Here is a 16,222-nt window from a genome sequence, read left to right as displayed (position 1 = left end):
CCTGAGCCAGTGCAAAGGCATCCTCAGTAACACTGTCAGGCACTTGAGCTTAGAGTTGTGTGGGGGCCCCAGCAGGTCTGGAGGGAGGCCACTCTACTTCTTTCTGCACAAACTGCGTGTCTGGCAATCTACCTGGAGAAAGCATCACTTCACTATAATTTTCAGGGCCTTTGGCAGGCACAGGGTGAATGCCTGTTGGGTCAGTTATTGATAACAGATTTGGCTTCCTGGAAAGAAAGAAAGAAGGTGGGAGGGAAAAGAAAGAAAAAGGAATACAGAAAATGTAACAACAGTGATGTATTTGAATGTGCTCACAAATAACAATAAAACCCATTGGAATGACATCCTGAGGGGCAAGTAGAAGGACTATCAATATTTAACTCCTTAGCTTTTTCTTTCTTCACTGCCATATATTCATGAAATGCTCGGGTGGTAGCTGTGGCAGCTGACAGCCAAAAAATGTAAATAGAAAATAGAAATCAAAGTCTCTCAATTACATATAGTGGTTAATTATATCTTAAAGCATTAGTTATTGCATTAACCTGATCTACCTTGGATTCCCTCACTTAAAAAAAAATTATCTATATGGTCCATGTCCCAGGGCACCTTGATAAAAGAGACTCTTTTAGAACTGGATTAAAAGTCCTACTGTGTGTACTTTCCTGATGTACCATCCAAAAGTTTTCACCATAAAGGTCAGGAAATAAAGAACGTGTGGGACAAGTTAAGCAAATACAATCCCTGTGAAGCACAGAAATTTATCTAAGAAGGATAATTTCTGTTCAGTGAGTCCATATGCCCATCCCCAAATAAGGCATTATTTTGGCTACAATGTCTGTCTAGCACCGCTCCTATTGTTTCTTGGTATTTAATTAACTTCAAATGATTCGACGGTAGTTCTGGATAGTAATCTTTTTGGGGAAGGAGATTATAGAGGGAAAGAGTCAGGAATTACTTCTTGTGCTTACTGACTAACAACTGGGAACCAATGGTAGCTTAGGCTACATACGCTAGGCCCATTGCCACTGAGGCACTGCTCTAGTTAAAATACAGTTAAGTGGCAAGAACGGAATGAAGTGGTACAAATACACCTTTGCCTGCTCTGGAGTAACAGGAAGACGAGAAATGCCATATACTATGCTGCTATGGTAGGTGAAAAGGAACCAGTTCTAAACTAAAGAGAAGTCTGAGGGAGGACTTGGGTTCAAATCTTGCCTCAGACAAGCATTCACTTTATGACTTTGGGAAAATTGCTCAATCTTCTTGGGCCTATGTTCCCTCACTTGCAAAATGAGGGGTGAGGAAAAAATTGGATGGTCTTTGAGGCCCCTTCCAGCTCTAAATCTACGATTCTATGATCCTAGTTTTTATTAAATAATATTTGATAGTATGTATAAATACGGCATGTGCACAATATTTTTTGCCTTTTCATTCCTCTAAGGACTAAAACAGAATGCCTCAAGTTTAACATGCCATCACTGCATCCTCCTCTAGCCCTTGCACTCATTAGGGAGGCTGAGAATGAACTGGTACCATTAGAGGACTGGACCTAACATGCTTCCAATGACATAATGTAGGTGGGATACACACTTGCATGAATTTATGTCTGCTTGTGCTACGTATTTAATATAAACAATGAAAGTCTAGATGGATCAAACCCAGAGTCTTTGGAAAACTTAGATAAATTTAGCACATGAACTGAAAAAAAAACCCCCAAAACCCTATACCTTTATTTCTATCAAAGATATGTCTTTGAATTGCTCACATGATGAAATACACAAATTAGCTTTCAAACAGTAAAGCCAGCCATCTTGTGATTTTAGGGATTTAAGAGAAACACTACAATACGAACTCTAGGCAAACACATGTACACATGCACACATATACATAGATATCCACACAGATATCACATAGCCACACCCACGTACACACACACTCACATGTGCAAACACAAGCACACGTGCACACACACACACATACACTCACAGACACTCTAATGACAAAGTTTGGCCTTTCCTAAAAATAAGTACAATGAAGACCATTATGTGCTGCTTGGCAGAAACATTCTTCTCACCCCTCCCTACAATCCACATAGTTTCCTTTAATCCAATAGCAAATCTGTGCGTATTTAAGGGGGGTGATGCGAACGGCTACATTGAATTCCTGTGGCGAGCCATTCATGTCCACCCACTGGTGTCCTGAAAAGATCCCAATAATTTTGCGCTCCCATTTCTGCTGCTGTCTCTTCCACATCCTCACATACACTCCTGACCCACTCGCCCCAGGCTGGGCATCACACTGCTGGTAGAGGAGGTCATATGTCTCGTCTTTGACATCACAGAAGCGGTATACCAGATTTCCTGGCCGGTCATTGTCATAGCCAGAGAAATGGATTCGGCCTCCAGGCAGGTGCTTGGCAGGAGGGCTCACCCCAATCTTCATGAATTTTCTCTTGTGGGGTTTTTTGAGCTCTAAAAGAGCATAGTCATAATCCATTCCAATGTCATTGGCATTCCCTTTGATCCAACCCTTGGGGACGTGGGTGCGTTTTACTCGAATCCATTGAAATTTCATCTTGTCAGGGGTGGCTGAGTTAGAGACATTAGTGGCCCGACTGCTATCTTTCACCTTGGGCTTCAGGAAGCCCACTCGAAGTTTCTGGGCCCCCTTCACGTAGGTTTTGCCATCATGGACACAGTGGGCAGCGGTGAGGACATGTTTCTCAGCTACCAGGGTTCCAGTGCAGCCAGTTGACAGCTTCACAGATGTTGAGAACGGATAGTTCAGCAAGAAATCCTTGCCAAAGATGCTGAACCTGCTGTCATAACCATAAATCTGCCGCTTCATTCGAGACCGGCCCCTGGACTCTGTCTCAGTTCGCTGTACGTAAATGCCAACCTCCGTCTCTGTGCGGCTGCCATTGGCATAGAGTGTTTCATAAGACAAGTATTGCTTGGCTTCTTCATATGTTGGCAGAGGTGAACCCTTGTGGCATTGGGGCCCACAGGAAGATGACACTTCCAATTTGGCTTCAGCAACAAACTCTGGCTTGTCTAAATTGTGGGTGGATTGGGGCAAGATGATGGGGACTCGGTAAGCTGGCCAAGTGGGCTTCCAGTGAGCACTGTAAGGGATTGCTTCCTTGATGGCACAAAGGAGGAAGAAGAGAAGTCTTGGCATGACGGCCATGCTGAGCACTGCTCTGTGGAGACAGACAAAAAGGGAAGTTAGTAGGGCAAGTGGTTCCAAGTTCATTCGCTGCTTAAAGAACCAGGCAACATACTTTACATAATTTCTAAAGCCTTAAAAACAATCTGTACTCTGGAATCAGGGTGCAGAGAGCAGGCTTTAGATAATACTGTCACTAAACAACGCAAGGACTTAACCTCAGAAAGATTCATAGCCTAGTTGCCCAAGCTGAAGTGGAAGCTTCTTCCTTTCTATGTTTCAGATGCTGTTAATGACTTGCTGCAGCAGGGCTCCCTGAAAACATCCCTTAGTCCCTTACCAAACTGGGGATCTTGTTCCAACCCTCACATGATTCACTCTAAGAGGCTTCTGTGTACTGGATCTCTCCATTTTCCAAGGCAATGCAATTCATTCGTTCAACAAACATCTAAAGTATCTACCACGTTCAAGTGCTAGACCAGGCACTTGGGTATACAAATCAATACTAAGTTACTCTGTCTTCAGAGACCTTATAATTGCATGCACTGGGGCAAAGGAAAAGCACACAAGTAACTGGGACGCGAGGAAGAGCATGAGAGTATGCAGGAAAAATCCAGTCATACTATGAGAAATCTGAGAACAAGGTCATTTCTACCTTCGGGGGGTGGGGAAGCATGTTGTTCAGGGAAAGCATCATGGAGGAAAGAGTAGCTGACAAGGGCCAAGAAAAAATTGAGGTTGGGACATGGTGGAAAGATCATTGGCTCGGTAACCAGAGGGTCTGGGCCTGACTCCAGGCTCCACTATTGTGTGACTTAGACCAGTAACAACATCTCTGGGCCTCAGTTTTCTTATCTGTAAAATGAGGTAGTTGTACTAGATTACTTCTTATGTTCCAATCAGCTCTAAACCCTAAGATCTTGTTTCTCTTTATTGTCCATCCTCCTCCCTCCATGAAATAAACGTCTATTGTCTTAACCTAAACTGTACTGTAAGGAGCCTGTACCTGAAATGCATTTCCTCCCCACCTCAATCTGTTGAAATCCTTCTGGGAACCTAATGAAATTCCATCTTCATGCCTTTAAACTGGCCACCTCCCTGTCACTGGAATATTCTCTCCCCTTCCTTTCTACTCTGGGAATCTTTTATTTCCTTCAAGATTCAGCTCAAGTAGCATTTTCTACATGAAGCTCCTCCTTATCCTTTACCCCAACTCCCCTCACCTCACACCTAGATTGTATACACATGTATACAATATATAGCATGTATACATATTGTGTGTGTATTTATACATATACACATATACATATAGTTTCCCTGGCTAGATTGTAAGCTCCTTGGGGGAAGGAATTGCTTCACTTTTCTCTTTGTATATCCTATGCCTAGTATAGTATTTGGTGCAGAGGATAGAGTCCTGGGCCTGGAGTCAGAAAGACCTGAGTTTAAATTTATCCTCAGATACTTACTAGGTCAAGTAATCTGTTTACTTGTTTTCTTATCTGCAAAGTGGGGATAATAATATAATTCCTGCCTTCCAGGGTTGTTGTGATGATAAAAATATATTTATAAAGCTCTTAGCACAATGCCTGGCATATAGTAGGTGCTATATAAATGTAAGCTATTATTACCATTAAATGCTGGCTGAGTGGACAATTGAATGAAAGGGGCTATTGCAGAGAGCAGCAACAGGCTGGGAGTACTTTTAAGCTGAGCTTTGGGGTAAATCTGGGTATGTGTAGAGAACTCTGGAGGCTTCCTTTTTGAGGCCCCACTTGGGTGCCACCTCCTCTATGCTGAAAGTATTCTCTCTTTCCCACTTCTAACTTTCCTAGTGTCCTATGTCTGGATTTCTATGCCTCAATTTCTTTCTATCTTTTTCTTATTTAGGTGTACATCCTAACTCTTCTCTCTCCTCCTCTCCCATTAGATTATATAGTACTTAAGGTATTTCTGATACCCAACAGTGCCCGGCACATGATAGGTGTTACATAGATACTTGTTGAATTGAATGATCAAGAAAGCATTTCTCATTTCCCCGAAGTCTTGAGATTGGGATAAGAAGGCTCCAGGGTGTGGAGTTTTGGCAGTTAAATTAAAAGTGGTCAGGATGGGTGGGGGTGTGTGCGAAATGGAGCAACAAAAACAATAAAGCCCCTCCAGATGGACTCTTGTCTGTGGAAACATTACCCAAAATTTCCCCTGGAAGTTCCTTTCTGCAGGGACTCCTGGAAAACTATAAAGAGGGGACATGTCTGAGAGGAATGGTGACAGAGTAGCCTGCGCTGATATTAACAGGTCTATGGTTCTATCAGGTTAAGGCTTTGCTGCTCATTGGTTAAGGATCCTTGCCTTAGGGTTTCAGAACAGTTTTGATAGCAATATCTCCTTCTCTGGGGGAAGGTGAATTATCATAGAATGATTAAGGGTAGCCTGTAGAGAAAGAGAATTATAAATGGCATTGTGGGAGCAAGCATTTCCCACGGAACTTCATTCTTGGCCAGCTACAATGACCAATGATCTCCTGAATGCCAAAGCCGATGACTTTTTCTCATCCTCCTCCTCCTCCTCAATATCTCTAAAGCATTGGACATGGTTGACCACCTTCTCCTCTGTGATACTGTTTTCTCTCTTGGTTCTTCTACCTTTCTGATCACATTTTTTAAATCTCTTTTGCTGGATCATCACCCATAATCAGCCTTTAATTGTGGGTATAGCCCAAGACTCTGTTCTGGGCTCTGATCTTCTCTCTCTAGGTTTTCTCTCTTGGTGACTTATCAGCTCCCATGGGTTGAATGAATATGTCTATGTTGGCAAGTCCCAGATCTACATTTCTTAAAGAAGTCTTTTCTGAGACCTGGGGGTACAACTTCAACTACCTCCTAGATATTTCTAACTAGATAAGCAATGGGTATCTCAAACTCAATAGGCAGAACTCATCATTTTCCCCTCTAAATCTACCTGTTTGTTAACCATCTTTATTCTTTTGTGACACCACCATTCTTCCAGTTACCCATGTTTTCAACCTCACTGTCATTCTTGACTCCTTAGACTCACTCACCACATATATTCAGTCATTTGCCAAATTTCATCATTTCTACTTATACTTAGGGCAGTTAGGTAGCATAGTAGACTGAGCTCCATATCTAAAGTCAAGAAGCCTTGAGTGAAAATCTGGACTTGGATACTTTCTAGCTGTGTGACCCTGGGCAAGTCACTTAACCTCTGTTTGGCTCAGTTTACTCATCTGTCAAATGGGGATAATAATAGTACCTACACTTAGCAAAGTACTGGCACGTAGTAATCACTACATAAATGTTAGCTAATTATTATTATTACACCATCTCTCATGTATGTCCCCTTCTCATATAGCTCACTATCCCAAATTAATCATCCTCATGACTTCTCAGGACTATTGAAATATCCTCCTAATTCATCTCCCTGCCTCATGTCTCTCCTTAGTCAAATACATGCTCTGTAAAATTACCCAAGTGATTTTCCTGAAGTGCAGGTCTGTCTTTTTCACTCCCCTATTCACTAAACTTCAATGGCTCCCTATTACTTACAGGATCAAATACATATTCTTTTGTGTAACATTTAAAGTTCTTCAAAACCTTGCTCCAGATTAACTTTCCAGCCTTATTACATGTGGAATTTCCTAGAATTTCCTACTTCCTCACTTCTGCCTTTTAGAATCTCAAGTTTCCTCCAAGGGTCATCTCAAATGTTACTTTCTAGAGAAAGCCTTTGCTGATACCCCCAACTGGTGTTTTTCTCCCCCTCCTCTATTACCTTGTATCTACTTTATACACATATATTTATACACACACACACACACACACACACACACACACACACACACACACACATTATGTTCCCTGGCTAAATTTTAAACTCCTTAAGGGCAGAAGGGTTTCATTTTTGTCTTTGTATTCTCAGTATCTAGCACAGTGCCTGATACATCCTAGGTGCTGTATAAATGATCCAATATTCAATGAGGGATTGTTGTTGTTGGCCTTTAATTCTTGAAGAGGACCAATGACATCACAAGGGTGATATCTTGACTTTCGAGTGCAAGTGGATTTAAGTGAGGCAGAGATATAACCACTGGCAAATAAATCTAAAATCCACCAAAGGCTGAACAGGGTAAGTTAGGTCTATGCTGTATGGAAATTCTGCCATCATATCCAGTTTTACCTTGGATCTTTTAAAAGGTCAAACAAAACCATCAATAAAAGTACTAAGGAAGGCTGAACTAGGAAGATGCTTGAAAAAACCCATGCTAAAAACTTTTGTTGTTCTTCAGTCATATTTGAACTCTTCATGACCCTACATGGGGTTTTCTTGGCTAAGATACTGGAGTAGTTTATCATTTCCTTCTCCAGCTCATTTTACAGATGAGGAAACTGAGGCAAATAGGGTTAAATGACTTGCCCAGGATCACATAGCCAATAATGTCTGAGGTCACATTTGAACTCAGGTCTTCCTGAGTCCAGGCCTGGTACTCTATCCACTGCACGACCTACCTGCTTCAGCTGCCAAAAACTAGTTTATAAGAAAAAAAAATTATTTTATGTATACAGAGTGCTTTCCAGATTATAAAGCACTTTCACTTCAAGCATTATTATCCTCTTTTTACAGATGAAGAAACTGAGGAAAAATAGAGGTCAAGTGACATCTACAATATCATACAACTAGTAAATGGAAGAGATAAGACTCCAACTCAGGGCTTCTAAGAAGTCCAGAATTTTTTCTACTGTGCCACTTTTAACTGAAGTTATTTAGTTAACTAACACTCCATTTTCAGATGTTAAAGGATATAATCTCACACTGATTAATTATAATTGTATTAATTATGATCTGATTAGTTATACTTCAGTAGATCTGTGATCTTTTTATATGTGCGAGATAAAAAATTATGCAGATTACACTCACCTTGTATTTTTTTATTATATATATATATATATGTATATATCTTATAATTCTCTGGGAATATAGTGTATTACCCCAATAGAATATATGTTCCTTGAGGGCAGGGACTTTCCTAGCCCTTTGTAGCACCAGTTTCTAACACAAAGGGTCCTAGAATCTTAGCTCTAGAGCTGGAAGGGGCCTTATGTCATCTAGTCCAGGTTTTCTTAAATTTTTTTCACTCAAGACTCCTTTTCCAGTTTTGTGATGGGCAGCATTTGTTGGTGTTATATGACTTGAGGGCATGCACAGTGCAAAGTGTACATGCTTTGTGTTCAGAACCAAGGCTCCAGTGAGGTTGCCCGATTGTAACACAGGTAAGCACTGCCAGAAACACCTTGGATTCACTACACGTTTGATTTTGAATTAATTTTTGGTCATTGTGCATTCAGAAACCTTTTACTGTTTCCAAATTTTTCACAACCCCATACTGGGTCATGACTCACAGTTTAAGAAGTGCTGTGACAATTCCTCATTTTACAGATGAGGAAACTGAAGTGATTTGCTGAATGTCACATAGTTTATAAGTAGCAGATGCAAGACTCAAATCCAGGCCCCAGACCCAAAAATCCAACACTTTTGTCAGTGGACCAAACTGCTTCTCCAACATCTTTAAGTCTTAATAAATGCCTATTAATTGATAATATCTCATCCTGTGTTATTCAACCATTCAATCAATCAAAAACACTGATTAAGCACCCACCATGTGCTAGTGAATAGGGATACAAATACGGAAAATGAAATAATTTCTACTTTCGATGACCTTACATTCCAATAGAGAGTCAAGAGATATGTATGTGTGTGCATATGTATGTGTATGGCACCTGATGAATGCACAGACCTTATAAGCTTGTTCTGCTGATGTAACCTGTATGCATGTTACATGTACGTACAGAATAAATACAAATAGATACAAAGCAGTAAATAGAAGACAGTTTGGGAGGGACAAAACTAGCGATTTTATCTGTGTCTGTGTAGAAATTCTTCAAAAGAAGTCTCCCTAATATTCTGGAGGCCTTCTACCATAGATGCTGTCATATATGCAGGCTTCATTCCTGACTCTTGCTACCTGACCAATTCACCTCCCCTTCAAGTCATGCTGAAGATGTTCTTTAAGCCTCTTCCTGTGTGTGTGTAAGCCATCACTGATAACATGCTGTAGCATACTTATAGCCACAAGGCAACATCTTAGTGTCTTTTGGTTACCTATAATTCAGATACTATAGTGCTTCTCAAGGTAAGCCTCATGAATGAATGAATGAATGAATGAATGAATGAATTCATTAAGAAATTAATTTGAAATGTGTGATTATTGAATTAACCAGAAGCTTAGCTGATGTGCATCTTTGTGCTGCCAATGAAAAAAGGGCCACTAAGCAAATTAAAAAACAGATATTGAACAAAGGGAACATCAAATCTTTTTGAAGGCCAATTATTTTCATATCCTTTAAAGGCCACAGTTTATTTCTAAGAAATTAACTGGAAATCTGCAAACTTATTATATCTCATTCTGGTATGTCCACTGTAGCAGGTTGGACTGATTCCTTGTTGAAACACCATGATAATATATTTTTTTTACTGAATCTTGAACATGATGAAACTGAATTTCTTTAGGAACAGACTTTAATTCAGACTCCCCACCATTTCAGACTGCCCTTCTAGCCAATGATCTGGTTTCTAGTACTGTTTTTGCCATTATCTATCTGTGAGACTATGGATAAGTTGATTTACCTTTGGGATTCAATTTCCTCATTTGTAAAATAAGGGGGTTTGGACTCAGGTGGAGAACCTGTGGCCTCGAGGCCACAGTTGATACTTTGACAATCCTTACTGTTTAAAAATTCTAGTTCACATAAGGGCTCTCTCTCTCTCTCTGTCTGTCTCTCTCTCTCTGTCTCTCTCTCTGTGTTTTTACACTTATCCTTGTTTTGCCTCTCCCCCCAACCTCTTAATATGGAAACTCTCTCCAATGATACAGATTGACTAATCCCCCCATAATTTATAGTTTTGGAGAGTTGCCTGGGGCAACAGAGAGGTGAAATCATTTGTCCGTAGTCACACAGCTAGCATCTGTAGGAATCAGCATTGGAACTAAAGCCTTTCTAATTCCAAAGTCCACCTTCTATTCACACTGCTTCTTAAATGACCCAATCTATCCCTCAGAGCTAAGGCAGAATGTAACTAGTCCCAAATATGGATTTTTAACCTTTGATGTTTTCTGTGTTCAATATTTACACTATTAATTTTCTTAGCAACCTTTCCTCCCTATAAGTTATCTGGATGTTCTTGGGGATTTATTAAAAATTGGTATTAATAGTCATTCAAGTTCTTTCTGGATTTTTAATTTTATCTGCCAACAAACCACTCACAAGTACCCTAGAACACACCAAGGGTCGGCTTTGTCCTTGATCTGCACGCGCCTGGTCACTTTGTTTACAAACAGTCTGCCTTGCCCTTTGCAGCATTGGATGGTTTACTCAGCACTAACTCAGCAGGGTTATAGAGGGTGGAGGCAGCAGGAAAAAAGAAAGTTTACATTGTTAACCTATCCTACACTGCAGGTGATCTGGCTTCCTCAATTTGTCCAGAAAACCTGCAGATTTCATCCAGCAGAGGGCAGCTATCAGGAATGTGAAGGGAGGGATGTGAAGGTTATGCTTAGATATGCCTAAGAAAATGTACTTTAGGGAAAATAATTTATCTGTCTACTGTAGGATTTCCCCAAATCGATGCATCCCTGCCCCCAAAGCTCCTTGTAACACACTGATACTCATTGTGACTACCACACACACACACACACACACACACACACACACACACACATACACTCACTCACTCACTGACTGGAGATGTGCAGTGGAAAGAAGGTTAAGGCTGAATTTGGAGTAAGAAGACCTTTGCTACTTATTATTTTGCATGACCTTTGAATTGACCAGAAGCTAGGTTTGTGGCCTTAATTTCCTCATATGAGAAAAACGAGAAAGTCATTCTAGGTGGCTCCTAAGATTCCTTCCAGCTCTAGATATCTGCTTCTCCTCAGGTACTCATACATCAATTATTGTTATAATAGTAATAGTTTACACATAAAGGCTGCCTTATAGTTTACAAAAATCTCTTCTCACAGCACCCTACCAAGTAAGTATTGCCAATATTTTATAGATAAAGAAACTGAGGCTCAGATCATCCCTAGTTGTTAGTGCTCCCCCCCCCAAAGCCTCCATCACTTTTATTTGTTATCTATACTCTATTTACTTTCTGGATCTAGGAAGATCTGTTGGATCTTCTCAGTCAAATCTAAACTTTTGCAAGGCAAGAATTGTCTCACTTTTGCATTTATATCCTTAGGCTTATAACAGAGCAAGTACCTTTAAAGTTTGTTGATTGATTGGAAAGACAAAAGGGACAAGAAAGGGGATGGAGCCTGTTATCTCAAAGATATAAGTGAAATCACCAGGTGAAATCACTACCTTCTTTGAAACTTTGAGTCTTAGTTGCCTAGCATAGAGGTTAAGTGACTTGCCCATGGTCAACACACAAATCCCATCACTCCAAGAATAAGTCACCAGGGGACAAATGACCATTGTTTCCATTTTAATTAACCCTAGGTAGACCTACTTGTCCACTTATAAAAGATTATGCTGATATAAAAAAAGCTTTAAACAGGATTGTAACAACCGTATTTCCAATTTCAGCATCAAAGCGGCCAGTCATTGGTTAAAGAAAATAAGAAAGAGACTAAAGAGATGCTTCTGAATAAATTATCTTATAGCAAAGGAAAGCAGGCTTTATAGAAAGAATGACAATTTCCAAATCTTATGACCAATCTATCCAAGTTTTCGTGAAGAAAACTGTGGTCTGTGTGGTTTCATTTCCAAGTCCACGGCTTTGCCAGAAGTAGTTACTTGATACACTTACATACACACTCCAATATTTCTCACTAAGTACTTTCATATAGGACTTTATCTATAATGACAAAGGAGAAGCAAAATGGAAAATTTAGCTAAGCAAATATTTTCTCAATGCAACATCCTGTACTACAGAAAATTTTACTTTCCTAGATTTATAAATCTGACTCATTTAACATATGTAACTGTGACAGCATCACAGAATCATAGATTTAGAGGTGGAAGGGACCTTACAGGCATAGTCCAATTCCCTCATTATACAGATGAGGAAACTGAGGTCTGGAAAGAATAAAGTGCCCAAGGTCACACAGGTATAGGCTTTCAACCTATAGCCTTGGATTCTACAGCCAGCAACTATGCTACTGTACCACTCAATTCTGTCCCTTTTATACCTGCATTCAAGGAGCATCTGTGATTTCTGCAGATTGGGAAACTCCCCTCAAGTTATTGCAATTCTCTATGAGTTCATAAATACATTTTAGGGAATTGCCTAAGGCACACAGGGGTTAAGACACTTGCTCTGGTCTCATAGCCCTTACAGAGCTGGGATTATTCCCTCCTGTCTCTGCAATCTTACTCTCTCAGTATCCTGATGGCAACTTTTTTTTTAAAGTCCGTCAGTTTACTTGCTTGAAATCATAGTAAAGACATAATGTTTCTTTGGGAATAACAACTTCTCCAAATTATACAATAACCAGTTAATATATACAGATCCATGGAAATTCAAACCTGATGGCAAATTTGAGAGCAAACCTAGCTACCACAACACAGACTTCATCTGTGCCAAATACTTGGAGAAATGAATTAACCTTCTTCCAATGGCAAACAAGTACTAGAGAGAAAATTTAATGCTTAGTAAGAGTTTTCTAATTATGCACCTTATAATGTGCTATAACCACTGTAAAAACAGTAGTTACTGAAAGAAACTGTAAAATTTTGTAAAGAGAAATGTTGTGGTTATAGTTTGGAAAGATGAAGAAAGTTTTTCCATGGGGTCTGAGGCCAGGGGCATAGACCAGTTAGTTAAAAAGCAGGCTAGTTCCAAAAGCAAATACCTGAAATGAACAAGAGCAGAGAGAGAGGGGGGCTTACTCTCGTTTTTTTCTGAGTCAGAACCTGTTAAAGGAAAGCAGACCCAACCATGTAATGGTTTAAGAATAGCAGAAAACCTTGCACAGGAAAATACAGAATTTAAAGGATGATAATGAATGGTTAAACAAGGTCTTACTTCTTCTGTGCCAAAGAGGAGCCCAATCGATGGCTCAAGTCTGAGGACCCAGCTGGTGTGAAAAAACTAGAGACTACAAAACTTGTTCACAGGTAAGACCCCCCAAAAACGTCTCCTAGGAATCAAAGGGAGTTTTGCATGAACTCAGCCTGAAGCCTTTCATCCTTGGGGCATAAAAAAATCAATGAGCTAGAAAACCTAACACCTACTAGTGGCCGACTGGGTTCCGGCAGCAGCAGCTTGCTCGGACACACACTAATGGGCATTTTGGCACATACTCTAGGGAGGACAAAATGCATTCATATTCTGAATTGAACCGGATAAGCAGTGGAATGTTCCCCAAATGAGATATATAATTGTTCTGTTGCTTCTGAGTTTGGTGAAAGAAAAAAAAAGTTTTCACAATCCATGAAAGACTGCACCGAGTTGTTATTGTTACTTGGCTTTGTGGAAGGTGCAGTGCAATTTCAAAACTACAGAGTATCTATAGGCAGGAAACTAAAGTTTTTACAAATATGTTCACTCTCCTAAATAATTTGTTTTAGATAATCCTCCACCCCCTCCCCTCCCCCACCAAATATACTCTATTTTAAACTCACACTTCAAACACACTAGGTGAAGGGAAGGTCAGCACTATTACACAGGGACAAATGTACACAAGTGCTACCCTAAAAAAAATACACGATTGATAAGAGCTATGTGAACAGAGTGTGTGACATTTGGGGCTTGCTGCTGAGTCTAACCTGAAAAAAGAAATGCAACTTCTTTCCTTCCCTCATCGTTATTCCCTGCAAGTTAAAAAGGTCACTCTGACATTAGCATATCTCCTTCTTAAGAATTTAAAGGCTCAGAGTTACTTCTGAGCTCTAGGACCTCAGGGTACAACAATCTCGTACATCAACATTGCTCCTTTATGAGCAGGCAGACTTTTCACCAGCTGCGGTGGCTGTTTCTGAAGTCTCGTGGGTGTCACCCAATGGGAAATAAAACAAACATGATTTTTATCAGCTGCTTTCTCAGGAGATAATCGACCAGAGCCTATTTGTATTTCTAAACGGTGCACTTCAGGGGGATGTCCAGCTCTTTTAAAGTCTCTCTCCACTGCTTCCCCTTTGCTCTCCTGCTTTCTATTTAAAAGTTAACAACCCATGAGAAACGGTTACAGCCGAAAAAAAATCTTCGCTTCCAGCAACTGTTGATAATATGTTGACAGGAGTTCTTGATGGCAGGAAATCAAAGCCTCAACTTTTCTTCTTCTACTAGGGTGTGTTCACAATCTTGTGCTGAGAGTTAAACATTAATTTCCACTCATAGACCCACAGCACTTTGTAAAAATAAGCACTTGCACACACACATACACACACACGCAGACATACAGACACACAAACTGAAGAGAGGGAACAAAATAAAAAAGGGAAAAGTGTATTTTTGAAAGCATTCACCCACTTACACCTTGACCTCAATAGAGTTCCCCTCATGCCCGCTATCTTTATCGGCTCACATGAAGAACGATCATCCTCGGGATTATTTCTCAAATCCTAGATTGTCTGAAGGCGCCTCACAGAAGATCTACTCCAAAACTCCTCCCTCCATTTGACAGAAGAGGAAACTGAGGCGGTGTGTGTGTGTGTGATGCTTTGTCCAAGGTCACACAACAAGTTAGCGGCAGAGAAGCCTAGATCTAAGATATCCTTCCTGCCACCCAGTCCAGGGCTCTTTCCACTGGACCACACCGCCTCTGTTCAGCATAACTTTCCGCTTCACCCGTACTAAAAAAGCAAAAACAAAAAAGTAAGCACACAAAATTCCCTTTCTTTAGCTAAATGGTGAGAAATGGGATACTGTATATTCCATTTTAAACCTTCCCGGAGCTGTAGCAACTCCTGAGTCAGTCGTACGGTTCCCTCTGGGCATGGGCTGACCGGTGGGCACACAGAAGCAGTGACGGGGCAGCATTCCCAGTTTGTTGCCAGAAATTGATCTGTCCGTCTGTCTCTGTGTGTGCTCGTAGGTCCGTCAGTCGACTTGCCTGTCAGTCAGTCAAGCGGCACTCACCCCCTTCCTTTGTCCTGTTTCCAGCCGCAGTTCAGCGGGTGGGCCCCCTAGCTCCCTGGAACTGCCCCGCCCCGCCCGGCCCCGGAGCAGGTCCCGGGCAATGGCCTTTTCCAAGAGGAGCTCAATCCCTGCTGCAGGTCTCCCTTTACTCGGTTGGGGAACTAAGGAGGGCAGAGCGCGGGGCTGGGCTGGGAATTCCAGGGGGAGAGCAGAGTGGAGCAGAGTCCAGAAGCTGTTCAGAACGGCCTGCTTGCCCCCCTGCCCGCCCGCAGTTTACCTCCCCTCTCCCTAAGGCCAGAAGCATACTCACCCAGTGCCTCGCATCCCTGCGCCCCGACCCAGCTCCGTGCGCCCGGGCGCGCTCAGACAGGTGTGGGCACTGGAAGCGAGTGGGCTGCTCCCATCTCTGCACCTCCCGGCGGGTAGTGGCAGTGAGGACGCGCGCGCGCTGGTGTGTGTGTATGTGTGTGTGTGTGTGTGTGTGTGTGTGTGTGTGTGTGTGTGTGTGTGTGTGTATGTGTATGCGTGTGCTCGCGTGTGCTGGGCAGGGGGTAGCTCAGCGTCCGCCGGTTTCCCTCCACCGGCTCCTCCTCCTTCACCTCCCCCCTCCTTCTCTCCTCCCCTTCTTTACTCCTCCCCACCCTCCCTCTTTCCCCCTTTCCGCCTTCTCTTCCCCTTTGCCCCCTCCTTCCACCCTCTCCCTCCTCTCTTTCTTCTTGTTTTTCCCGTTTCCCCAATTTCTTCCCCTTCTCCTCCTCCTTCTCCCCCCATTCTCCCCGTTCTCTCCCTCTCCGTTTTGTCCCTCCTCCTCTTTTCTCCTCCCCTTTCCTTCTCTCTGACTCCGCTCCTTCTCAGTCCCTTGATGAAAGGCTGAAGTCGACCGCTGCGTGGCGAACCT

At 41.7% G+C, this 16,222-nt stretch overlaps 1 protein-coding gene across 2 annotated transcripts; it reads right to left on the bottom strand.

Annotated features, from left to right (window-relative positions):
- Nucleotides 1-282: 282 nt before the first annotated feature.
- Nucleotides 283-15,893, bottom strand: PRSS23 (serine protease 23). Of its 2 annotated transcripts, none has more exons than XM_020993773.2 (2): nt 15,635-15,893; nt 283-3,202 (listed from the first exon to the last, which is right to left on the bottom strand). In XM_020993773.2, the coding sequence occupies exons 1-2, from the start codon at nt 15,646-15,648 to the stop codon at nt 2,071-2,073; spliced, it is 1,146 nt and encodes a 381-aa protein (XP_020849432.1). In that variant the 5' UTR covers nt 15,649-15,893; the 3' UTR covers nt 283-2,070. The 2 variants fall into 2 exon arrangements, with proteins under 2 accessions (XP_020849432.1, XP_020849433.1); XM_020993774.2 differs by lacking the exon at nt 15,635-15,893 and adding an exon at nt 15,325-15,420.
- Between the last annotated feature and the right edge of the window lie 329 nt (nt 15,894-16,222).

Source organism: Phascolarctos cinereus, unplaced genomic scaffold (genome assembly GCF_003287225.1).
Source record: "Phascolarctos cinereus isolate Bilbo 61053 unplaced genomic scaffold, phaCin_HiC Scaffold_726;HRSCAF=1367, whole genome shotgun sequence".
In the NCBI taxonomy this organism is placed as follows: domain Eukaryota; kingdom Metazoa; phylum Chordata; class Mammalia; order Diprotodontia; family Phascolarctidae; genus Phascolarctos; species Phascolarctos cinereus.
Note: the sequence above shows the minus strand (reverse complement) of the source record. Positions and strands in the feature narration are given on the sequence as shown.